Here is a 13,160-nt window from a genome sequence, read left to right on the forward strand (position 1 = left end):
TGTGTCCTGGCTGCAATACTTTAACTGTGTTATTAGAGGCTTCCAGGTAAACAGTATGGCAAATACTCATGATTGGATTCAGGAAACCAGCCCCCCCTAATTTCTGTACACTCTCCCAACAAGCCACTGCTAACGTGCAATGTTTTTAGCCACATTTCCAGGGTGTCCTTTACACAACATCAGAAAATGCCCCATAATACGGGGGTGCAGTCAGGCTGTAAGTGTGCTGCTGCTCAGAACCAGGACACCAGCATCCTCTAGTCTCCAGACATTACACAATGAGCCACCAGTGAGCCTTTGTCGAGGCTAAGAGGTGATATTTTAATTTCACAATGCCAGAGGTCAGGCCTCTAGAAAATCAAATTTTGCTTGAATTCTCAAGCTTTTCTATCTTACCTTTTCCACAGAAGCATATCGACTGGCCAGTTGCTTCCGTAAATCTGCAATGTGATGGTCGAACTTCTTCATGTCCTTCTTAAAGTTTTCTCTGAAGTTGAGCAGAGGCTTCTCCACTTCGCTGTGTAGCTGAGAATAATTTAAGGTAACATTTAAAAAAAATTATGAAACATTTCTATACATAAATTCATGTTCAAACAAACCACACGAGTAGACCTACAGAGATCCCTTAAAAAGTAGCTCAAGGCAATGCATTCTCATGCTACACACCCATACACTGCATAGATTTTCCCACTGCCACCATGACTGTTACCATTGCCATTTTAATTCATGAAAGAAAAATATTCATGTTTCAGAAATGTTTTCCTTTGCCCAATACCATCTCTAAAACATCTATGCACCAGGCCTTCCCCTGTAAGTCTGCAACAAACAACAAGTTGACGGATGGAATGCTTGATGTATTCTCAGCCACCAGTGATTGCTCAGGGAAACATTCCAGTCCATCCTAAATCACCCACTGTACAAAATTGTGAGGGCATGTACTGGTCACTAGTCATTATGAGTTACTCAGCTACATGATGGCTTCACTGAAAGTAAAGGTGTTTAATGTCAAATAACTTGTCTAATTAAATCTATACTGGTGCCAGTATCAGATTTATTAGGACATGCACCCAGAGGGCACCTTAGAGGTGCACCCTGTAGCCCTACCAGTCTCTTAGTGTGTTGGCTGACTGATATCTTCCAGCCTGCCACCACAGACTGGATTTTGCCCCCTGCAAGGGAGAACCCGGGCTCTCTGATGCAAAGAACAGTGCCTGCTTGGCAGAAGGTGTTCTCACCTCCTCCATCAGGATGACCGGCAATGTAGCATATCAAAGCCAGAGGCTTCAAGACCTCTGCTGCCTTTGACATGCAGCACCAGCTTTCCCACAGACCTGGGGAAGGCAACCCCCTGCCCTGGGGCTCCTTTAGCACCAAAGGTGGCGGAAAAGTTGTTATTCAGGACCTGTGTTTCACCCACAGGCTAGCCACATCTCTAAGGTGGGCTACCTGAAATGAAGGGATTCGCCATCTTATTTCTGGGGAAATAGGGACTTCTGAGTCAGGATTATGCCCACTCCTCACAAGAATTGGTCATATTGGGGATGAAGTCCCCCTAAGGACAGGTAAGCTAATACCTTGTACTCATCTCAATGACCCTAAATTTAGTATTTAGGGTTACCATCGACAAGAGGTCTGCAGATTCAACTTCCTGGGGACTGAAGAATGACAAAGAATAAACACTGTGAGAATCAAGGACCGGCACAGAACCTGGCACCAAACCCTGCCTTTCTGCTTGCTCCTTAACAATTGCAAAGACCCTACTCGTCCTGCAGCTGTGCATCCTCCCCAAAACCTGGAGGACTGTCCATCACTTAGACAACCAGCTATCATCTCCCTTGGGGTGAAGGAGCCATCTCCTACATCTGCAGGCACCAACCACATCTGTCGTATTCACTGTGTTTCTGGCCATCCAGCCCACCGAGAAAGACCACTTCAGGAGGAGGTCTCTGTGGCTCTAGGAGGTCAGCCCCATCTCTTAGCCAAGTTCCGAGATGCTAGAACCTCCAGGTTCCCTCAGAGCACTTGCAAAAACCAAGCCTTGTTTAGTGTCTAGTCCAGACACTACCACCTTGAAAGCTTTCCTGCTCATTGAGGGACATCAGGATAGATGGACCCACACCACAGCGGCCCTGCTGTCTTGTTGTTCTCCCCCCTGCTGGTATACCAACAACAGTGAGAGCCTCAAACTCAAATGGCCAGTCAGTTCAGCACCTCTGCACCGGAGCTCCACAGACTGGGTTCCCAACTTCTGACTATGTCCCCTTGACCTTGGATCCCAATGATCTGAGCCCCCCCGCCCCCCCCCCCCCACATCCCCCCTTTGGGTTCCCACGACTTGTCCCCAAGTTCCCCTGTGTAGTCTTTATTTGAGGTCCTATTGATTTTAACGTTTGAGGCTACCATCCAGACCAGCCCTCTGCACCCAGACATACCAAGAAAGGTAAAATGAAACTGCTGGTGGTACTTTGGACCTTGGCCCCCTAGCACCTTAAGTCCCAAAGTGCACCTCTGAACTCCACCTACAAATCCCTGTTTGCTATGTTTGTTTTTCTCCCATAGGATAACATTGTAGTGTTTGAGGGGCATACCTCAAAAACTGTTATCTGAGCTATCTTCTAATATTGATATCTCCGCTTGTACTAAACTTATTCTAAAGATCTTGGTGTCCAAATTCCTGTAAAAATCTGCTTTATTGTTATAAATTGGTTTTTGATTTCTTATTCTGTGTATGAACAATTTATTGATTGTGTGTGTACAACAAAACACTTCCCTCTGATAAGCCTAAGCTGCTCAACCACAGTCCCACAAATAAAGCACCTGTGATTATTCAAATAAATCATATAAACATAAACCATATAAGGGTCGACTCATCTTTTTGCATGGCATCACTACATAAAAAGCCAGTTTGCTATACCTACAATTGCAACTGGATTTATATTTTGCTTACTAACACTGACGAGACATTGAAGCTCTTCCCGCAGGGCAGTATGCTGCAGCGGAACTAATGTTAGGGGTTAATTCAGTGTTGTTAAATATTGTTGTATAAGGATTAGTCTGGTGTGCTCAAGCAAAATATTCTAAGCATTCAATCCAGTTTGTTTGTGGGAGATTAGTTAACTGGAGTGATATATAAACATTAGTGGAACCAAGGGGGAGGTGAGTTGATGCAGATGTTTGGTGCGGTTGTGGTGATTTCACTTTTGGTCCCACTTTGGTTCTCCCTTAGTTGCACAAATTATCTGTTTTAGGATGCATTTTCTTTGCTCAGCCACTCATAATACATTTGTTTTTGTGGCATATTATTTTTATAAATAAACTGCACATATTATTTGTTATTCAGTGATTCTTCTTGGGATTCATTCTGAACCTCTTGTACAAGTTCAAAACAACTGTTTTGTTGTGCCCGGTCAGCAACATCTCCTAACATTTGTAGACATAACATGAAAGCACAGCTGCAGTTTCCCAACATAATAGTTCTAATCATATATACCATGTCTCTCCCCCTTGGGGAGCAGACAGGAGAATTCCAGCAGGGAGACCGTTCCTGGAATGGAGGCAACAGCCTAGTGTACACTGAGTTTACACATATGATGGGACCACCTAACTACACACATCAAGTATAGGGTCCGGCCTAATCTCAGACATTGCTAATATAATCCTGTGCTCATATAGTGAGGCATGGCCGACAGATATATTAGTTGCCATAGTTGGGTTGTTCATTGGTTACAGCCTGCTAGTAATGTTGATTACGTTGCTTAGTTGTATTTGTTTACTTATCGCAGCACACTTTCTTCAAAATAGACTATGATCATGTCAATAAATATATTGAAAACTTCCTTTGTGCCTTTCTTTGGGTTACTATCAACATACATGAGTGAGAAACTAAAGGTGAAGATCTGTATTCATGGTGCCCTGGAGGGCTAGAATTTCATGTGCTAGGTTTTCTGAAATCACCTGCTTCTGTGGAAAGGTTAGGAGTTCAGAAAAGGCACAGTAAGCTAGTCGGATTTGGGCCTACAGGTACCGATGTGGTAGAGAGACTCAGTCCCTACATTCTAACGTCTAGCTCTCCCAAGGCACAATTCTGCTGCCAAGTGGAATCCCTGCAACAGAGTTAATAGATGTGCTAGAAAAGATTAGGTATTTTTAAGGTTGCAGACGCATGAAAATCAATGAAATTTGTAGTGAGTTAGTTGCAATTTGCATAAATACATTATTAAAGCTTATAGAAAACATGCATGTGAGGAAAACATGTATGTGACTCAGAGAAGGTCGTGCTCAGAGAGGGGAGACATGGAAAGGATGGGCATTAAAAGTTCCATTTGCAAAAGGTGACAGGTGCACAGGTTTCTATTCTATCCACCTTTGGGCATTTTTGGTAGTCTCTCTTCCCCTTTTCTCCCTGACACCACTGTGTTCCATGCACGCCTCCAGATTTTATTCCTGGCATCCCTGTTTATCCTTCAGTGCCCAACCCTCACCCCCACATATCATTTCCTCTACGGTGTTATCGAGTTTATAAAGTGGTCATTATGGTACCATACATTAACAGTTGCTCCTTTTTGTCTCAACTTGTCATCCCATCTTACTGTGCCCTGAAGAAGATGAGACCCATCACCGGGGGCGTACACCAAAATACGCATCGGCGTTGGAGTCCTCTGTTTTCTATGTCTCTCCCTGAGACTTTCTATTCGTGACATCCATTGAATTGTGTAAACAAATTGTGTTAACATGTTGCTCCATCCAATGAAATTATATTGTGTTCATGGTATTACCATCCTATGATATTGTACATTGTGGTCTAAGGTCAGCTAAAGTCAGCTAACTCAGGGCCTTTAGTCTTGTGTGTAAGGAAGCCAAATGATGGAACTCTGCGACAGTTGGACATGTATGACTCTTCTGTATGTGCGAACGAATGAGTATGCTTTGGTTTGAGAGAGTGAGTGGTCTGTAGTGTGAGTGGTACGCCTGAGTTTTTCGTATAATGTTTTGTATTTCATTGAAAATGTATCAACTGTATATATTATGATGATACTTTGTTGATTTGATATAATACATGTGATATTACTAATTTCGCCCAAAATGTTTTAGCTTGAAACTTGTTAGTATTTTGACACTGTATTGCTTTACTGGCATATGTGACTCTCCTGTCACGGCTGTTGTGCCAGTGACGATTAGCATTTCTCCAATACTTTTCAGGCAGTGGGGTTTTCTGCGAGTATTACATGATCCTCATGGGAATAGTCCATCCTGAATGGACAGGCAAGACTTTCTCCAAAAGACAAAAGAAGCAACCCCTATTAGGGCCACTGCAGTAATGAGCAGGTTGAGACTCATGGCACAATGCGCAAAGTACCATCCATGGGCATGCCCTTCATACTTAAAGTGTCAACTACAACAAAGTGGTAAATGGAGTTTGTGAATTAATCTCAGTGACTTGTATGAACCCAAGTCAACATTCTCAAATGTATTATATAAACCCCTAAAGCAATCTCGGTAATATGCAGGGATCTCCAAGCAGATAGTCCAAAAAAAACACATGGTCAGTAAAACATAAATGGGAATGAGAGTCAGGATGAAATTGCAGATGTCGTCTGGTACAGATCCGGATACACATTACAAAATATTCCACCGCAACGTGGATTCAGCTTATAAAAGTGAATTTTCTTTATCATATGTAAGTTGCACCCACAACAATACATAGAATGAACAGAAAAAAACGAATGAATACACATTGGAGGGCAAAGATCCTCTTTTTGACTTGATCATGCCCCAAAACTGAGTCATTCTAGGTAAAGTGGAAGTAATAAATGAAGGAGTCGCGAAGTCACTGGTCAGGGAGACTCTGTCTATGTGCTTGCTAGGTGAGTACCTCTTGGGAATCCAGGTTAAAATGATTAAGAGGGAAACTGCTTCCCTTGTTATTAGCCAAATCAAAATTACAATAAATTGGAAGAAACCAGACCACCATACCACTGAGGGATGGGTGAGGGATGTTAAGGTCAATGGCATAAGAAGTTCACCTCAAAATGATTCATACAGATAATGCAGAAGACCAGACATACTGCAGGCCCAACATGCTGGATGTATTGAACCTGCTCAACTCACTACCTCTGTAAAAAATACTGTGTTGTCAAAGCTAAGATGAGAAGCACAATTTTGAAACTGGACAACACAATAATCTAGGCACAAGATAATTGGGAAGCACGATTGACGGCCGACCTGCAGGATGGATTGATGGATTGGTAATTTTGAATGGGGAGCCAAGCAAAAAGAAACAATTTCTTGATTTAATAGTGTAAAAAAGTGGATCTTTAATTTGTTAACGGGAGGTGGTTGCTTCTATGGACTTAATCAGCATGCTGGGTTTCAACACAAGCTTAAGAGAAAATCTGCTCAAACCTTGATACCTACGTCACAAGTCCCTATACAAATTTGTTTGTTTTAAGCTGTACAAACATTTTTCAGCTCAAAAAATCATTTTGAAACCACAGTAGCCAAAAGATGAATGTTCAATAAGACATCAAAAGATAAAAATCAGACAAGGTTAACTAACAATAGGAATTTTCAATGGTTCAAAGCAAAAACAATGTAGAAAATGCAATCAAAAGTATCAGGCTATGGGTAATCAGGAGATGATCAGTGACTGCTGGTGACATTTGAAAGTGGCGAGGAGTAAAAGTTGGGTATAACTTTTATGGAATGAGCGACATGTGCATGCTTAATGGGCAAACATGGGCTCCTGAGTGAGTCCTTCTCCAAGAAAAAAAATGAAAAAACATTGGCAAATGCTGCATTTTAAAGCAAATACATTTAGTGATAGAGCAAGGACTATAAAGCAGTAGGGATGCATATTCTTGAAAAATTAAACACATACAAAACTACCCCATATGCTACTGCATTAAAATGTTCAACAGCTACTACAATGTGCAAATTGCACAGAGTAACAACTTTAGGCCCTTTAAAGTGTGTGCTTGCCCACTGGATTGCAATCATGCGGCATCTACTTTGAAAGAAAATGCTCTAATCAGGCTTCAGGAAGCACCATCAGCTGCTGGATGCTATGAATCAGATAGGAATAAGATGCAGACAGGTCTTTAAGTGGGCTGAAACAAATGGGGACTACCTAAAAGGGAACATGTAAAAGACATTTCTGTGATTCCCATAGTGTGCCACCAGACCAGTATTTTGGTTTCTCTTTGAGATGTAATTGCATCCAGATATATAACACAACAACTGACATACACCTAAACCTGCCAGTACAGTTGGCTATGTTAATGGTTGTAGCTGTTTAAGGTAAATGAGTAACAACAATGATTTGTTACAAATAATTAACACTGGAATTGTTAAAATTCTGAAATTGTGAGTCTGTGAATTAAATAGAATTGAGGCCTTTAGAATTAGTTTTGGCCTTCAGTTATGTGTGGTTTATGTTAAATATGTATGGCCTTTTTCTCTACACCTCATCCATCTGTACATTTCATCTTCATCTCTTCCTTCTTCAGTACCCTCTTTTCACTCATCCCCCAAAGTACATCTGCACATCTACCTAGCTTCACCATACCCAAACATACACTGCACACACTCACTTGTAAGCACTTTATTTTCTCTTTCTTTTGCATTGCTAATATTCTGACAATTGTGCACCCCCCTCATATAAATTTACACAGAATTTCAATTGGAACTGGAATACATGACCATTGTTCTGTGTGCTCTGCAGAGAGGCCAACCAACTGACAGACATTTTGCTTTGACTCAAGCCTCAGAGCTTTCACTCAAAGGCCCTCATAAACACATGGCGCAGCACAAAATACGCACCATGCAAGAGTAATAAAATGCACACAAAGAAACAGAACATGATACAATAGCTTACAATTTTGGGGAATGCAAGATTAATTAAAACATGTGAATTAGGAAAGGAACTAAATTGCGGACATACATTGGGTTAAAGATTTTAACATTCATTGTTTGTAACTAAATCCATGTTTTTGGCATTAATGTTAAGGACATGAAGATAAGTCCAGTTGTATTGCCTTAAGGCAGATAACTATCTTTACTATAAGCACATATTGCTCCTTTTGCTCTTGACTTGGATAGTTGGATCAAGTTCATAAGGGAACACAAACCCTGCTCGTCTTTTGGATCTTTTTCGCGGGGGAACACACACAGCAGTTCTAATTTTATAGGGGCCAGTGACACGCAGCCAGGGCCTCGGGTATCACAGAGGGGAAGGTTAGCGTGACCAGGGGTCTCAGCACAATATACATAACAAACACAAGATTAGAATTACAACACTTATTATAACCGAGGACAAGGCACCAAATCACACATACTTGCAGCCACTCAAGGCATCACACAGAGACAGAGACTTCAACACCCAAAACTGTGATCCCAATAGCATCACTGGCCCACAGTGGATACAACAAAAGACTACAATGGCAAAAATGGGCTTCAGAACAGTAAGACCTGCATCGTGCGTCACAGTTCAGAAATTTGATTTCTTGCCTCGCTTCCGTTTCCTGCTTTAGAGCAAGGCAGGGCAGATAGCCCAGACTTAAATAGAATGATTTGTTGAGAGATACAATCGTATCTCTAATTAAATTGATCTATATCATATTTGTGTAAACATTTCATTGGAGTGCAACCCTGGAGCCGTAATCAAGAAACCATCCATGGTGCGATTTAAATCTGACTAAGATGGAGCAGAGGCTGTCCGAATCAAGCATGTTACACAGGTCAGAGGATTTACCTTAGGACTTATTCTACCTTTTACCTTAGGAGTTCTCTTCAGGGCCAGGTACTATCATCACGAGGCCACATTGAGCTACTTGTCAGCACTGCAAAAAGCTCCAAGTGGAGCAAACCTGTTTTACTTCTTACAAATGGAGAGCCGTCCCTGGGGAAGCTTTGGCACCTTGTCACTGTCCTATGGGGATTGAAAATATAAAGTCACACTTTTTTCAAGTTATCAGAAAGTGCTGTCTTGTCACTCTAGGTTCTCCGAGCGGCTTCTGGGCACGAGGTCTGTATCTATCCAGGGGCCCTGGAGGGTCCAGTCGCTGCTGTTCAGTTGGGGTTTTAGAGTCTGAAAGAAGTATTTTTCCTTTATGTGCTATCATAGCAGATATCATTAGACCAACCACTGGGTCATTGAAAACAATTCCAGTCTCTGGATGTCAGATGGAGTTTTGGGTCCCTTGGTCTTCTCCAATCAAGCTTTTACACTTGAGCCTTCTTATTGCAAAAATTTCATGAAGTGGTAAACAGTTATCAGACTTATCCTGTGCACAATCCAGTGATTAGGTAATTCCCCACACCCAATCCTGACAACTTTCTCATGAAACTCCCACCTTCTTTTTCAGTACTTTCTGTCTTGGTTTACTGCAAACATTCCCAGAATTCCTCAATCAAGATGGCTACCCCTATCATCTACCTGAAGGAGCACTGGCTCTTCCCGTATCCACCCCCATAGACAAGACGTGTCCTACCCTCTATCAGTGTATTGGTCCCTTTTGCTCGAGGTGGAGCTAAACAGTGCTGAGTGGCTATGGGAAAACATTATACTAATTCCTAACAGCCTCATTTCACATTTTCAAGTCAAAAGAATACGTATGCAATCTGCTCTTTGTTCCCTCTAATGGTGTACCCATGCTACTCCTTTGCGGACAGCACCCTGCTTTCCTGCAGGCAAAGGACAAACTATCGTCTTCCGGGAGAAAGGCCATTAGCAATCCAGCCAAGTAGGGTTCAGAGGCAAACCAGTTCTTAAGAAGTTTACTCACAGGTAATACAAGATCTTAAAGTTATTTTTTGATTCAGGATTTTTTAAAATAAAACAACATTTGTTTGGGATGGCTGTTGCACATACATGTGCCTGCGTCCTTGCAGGCAACCATCTTGAAATGGTGAAAAAACCTTTCAATAAGACCAGAAGAACAGTGGGTGGCAAGATGATTAAAAGCAAAACATAAAAGAGAGCTGAGGTCAAAAAAGGGGGAAGTGAGTAGGAGGAGGCTAAGTGAGGAGGAGTGTGAGCATTGAGAGAAAAAAGTCCCTCCCATGAACTTCAGGGTAAGGTCTGCAATCAATAGTCGAAGAAATATATCATCCAATTAGAACAATGAAAGACCAAATTGCTTCTGAGTCAGACAACATAAGGAAACGAACGAACATCCACTTCCTAAGGAGCAGGAAAGTGAGATAGCCAATAAAAGCGTCCAATTATAGGTGCTGCCTCGGAGCACAACCTAAAGATTATTAATGTATTGGAAAAAAGAGTACTTTGTTATCACACAGCTATAGCAGTCAGTAGCAGAGACTGAAAACTAGGTTTTCCTACATTGAACAGTCAATTAACCTTGCCATGTGTTGCTGCGGTGCTTTTAGGGTGCAGGCCAGGCAGGGCACAATGAAGCTCCTTGAATCCGTATACTTTTGTCATGCATACGGGTAGGGTAAATACACACTTTAGCCCACATATGGCATTCACCTAATAGGTCAATCAATTGTACAAGAAAGGGTTAAGGGCAGAGCACATGCACTGTGGCACTGAACAGTGTTATTGGGGAAAGGCATGAAGCTGCAAAAATAGGGTTGATAAAAAAAGGTGAGAAATCTGGGGTGAGTAAGGAGAAAGGGCTGAGTTGCTAAACTTACATATGAAACCTTGCACTAAATAATAACCTGCCTATGTTGACTGTGAGGAATGTGGCATTTAAATTACCTTCTTAGTATTATTGCAGTACAAATGCATAAAGTAAAACCAAAACTTTGCGAGGGAGGGAGGTATTCTTATCAGCGTTTCGTTATTCAGTAGTACCTTCACACCTTCAAAAGCAGTGTCAGTGTGCGCGAGACCATGAAACACCAACCCCTTCAGTGGGAAACTGAGGGAGATGCGCCCTTATTTGAATGTTTCTTTTATTTACCTTCACAGCTGCTTTAGAAAACTAAGGAGCCCGCTGGCTGTGAGAGGAAGATTTTGGAAATTGAACTCAACTATGCCTCAAGTAGGCCCAATAGGAGCCCCCGCAGAGCTCTTAAATGCCCTGCGCGCAGCAAAGAAATTCTGCGCTTATTTATTTTGTGCACCGAAGCATGTCACGTTGTCATTGCGCACTGCCCTGTGTGACATTTCTCAGACATGCATGGGCTTTTTGTAAACTAAAAAGAGGATTCCCAATGGTATTCAATATACTGAACGGGGAAGTGCATAGAAAGGGTAACATTTATAGTCACCCTGCACATTCAAATAATGCACTTATTCACTTGTATTAATGTATTCGAGTGGGCGACGTCACTGTGTTCCCGCCCTGAGCGAGCGACTCTAATAACACATTTGATGTGAAAATCAAGAAATCAATGCAATGAAATCCACAACACTTTTTTCATAAGTCAATTGCCATTACTCGTTTTTTGGGATGGATCCCCTCCCCCGCAAACTCCAAAACATTTTTTGTGCAAATTTGTTTCTTGGTTATGGATTGGAGATTTTCATAAAATGCCCTGGCAGTAGACTTGATGACAGGTCTTGTGGATAGGCGCTACATAGCGCCTCAAACACTAAAGCTGTGTGTCAGCCTCCTGTTATTGCTTGTGGACCCCAAAGGGAGCGCCTGGGAACCGTCAGACCGAAGGCATGCATCCGTTCGCAGGCAGGGTTGTTTCACAGAATAAAACCGATCACACAAATACAAAAATAAAAAAAATCTGCTATCGGTGGAGCAATGAACAGCAGTGTAACGGACAGGAGATGAAAACGACACAGACGTATCGCATATTTGCTAGGAGCATCAGCACTGCCACTTCAAAGAAAACATAATCTAAGGATAGTGGAGGAGGAGGAGGGAGACGAATCAAAGAAGAGAATTGGAGCTTAGAAATGGAAAAGCATTTACACAAAAACACAGCACCTTTGACCGATGAAAATATTACTGGGCCAAAAATTAATTAGCACTGACTATTAGTTTTGACATTAGTATAGTGCCTGTGCCATGAACACTGTGATAGGGCCCATCGAAATATCTTCTATTTTTATCATGTGCGGATAGCCAACACTCATCTCTTTCTAGAATACAGTATGAAGTTTAGACACATGCAGAAGTGTTAGCGTCATGTCTGTCTCCTATCTAGACTGACATATTTTTGTTGATTATTTTATGGTTGCTGCCATGTTAATATGAAAGCTTACAGTGAAGGCTAAAATGTCTACACATGAACTGAGATGATGCATTTATTGCCATACTTATATTATCTAGTTGGGTCTTTAGTATGGGCAAAGTTATGAAAACATATGATAAAATTAGCGATCAGATACTATAAAAACTCATGTATTTGACCTTAGGTTGGAGAGGCTTTGCAATGGAATGATCAGGCCAAAGAACATTCCGCTTTGCTGCTACAAATCAGCCCCAGTCAGAGTTGCTCCAGGCTGTGAGATTCCTAGCTAGGAATAAATCTATTGCTTACTGAGAAAAGGTATGCTGTGTGATACATCTTAAGAAACCAAAAATTATGAGTTTGCTATTTTCTGCGTGTGCTAAATCTTTGCATGGCGCTTAAAAGTAGCAATAGGGTGTTAGGATGCTAGGAATCCGGTAGGGTGTTAGGATGCTAGGAACTTACTAACCATGTTTGTATTGTTATCGTTGGCCAAGTCATTAATTGCTGAATATATTTCTGCATTTTGTGTGGGTTTCTTCCATATTTTATGGACTAGGATTAAGGGTTTTAGAAATAAATATTTTAAAGCTTTATCCTCTGCCTCTTTGTGCTATTTTGAATGTGTTATTCATTCGCAAAAGAAGTTTTGGAGTCCAACTGTGTCCCCGAGCTCATCTAGTGGGACTAATTGTAACTACAGAATGGCCCCCGCATAGCTTTGCTTAGAGGCCTGTGCATGGGCTACGGTCTTATTAAATTTCAAATTTGTGTTGGTACATTAAACTAAGTTGCTGCATCAGTGGGTTAGAAATCCGACTCCTGCAGCTCTGAGGGAGATGGGGGGGCAGAGGGGGGAGGGGCAGATCTTGACACATGCACATATCCACACCATTCAAACACATATTGACGGATGTTGGAAGTGGGGGTCCTTATCACTTATCGCTGCCCCATATTTTATTTATTTATTTTTATTTATTTATTTATAGAGTTTTATATAG

The 13,160-nt window shown here is 41.7% G+C and overlaps 1 protein-coding gene across 2 annotated transcripts in view; it reads right to left on the reverse strand.

The window, feature by feature from the left end:
• Positions 1–13,160, reverse strand: part of GAS7 (growth arrest specific 7) — a 1,296,657-nt gene that overhangs the window by 163,919 nt on the left and 1,119,578 nt on the right. For both annotated transcript variants that reach the window (XM_086930551.1, XM_086930552.1), the window contains exon 10: positions 397–525. In XM_086930551.1, the coding sequence (XP_086786677.1) occupies positions 397–525 (129 nt within the window). The remainder of the gene's footprint in view (positions 1–396; positions 526–13,160) is intronic.

Source organism: Lissotriton vulgaris, chromosome 7 (genome assembly GCF_964263255.1).
Source record: "Lissotriton vulgaris chromosome 7, aLisVul1.2, whole genome shotgun sequence".
NCBI lineage: Eukaryota > Metazoa > Chordata > Amphibia > Caudata > Salamandridae > Lissotriton > Lissotriton vulgaris.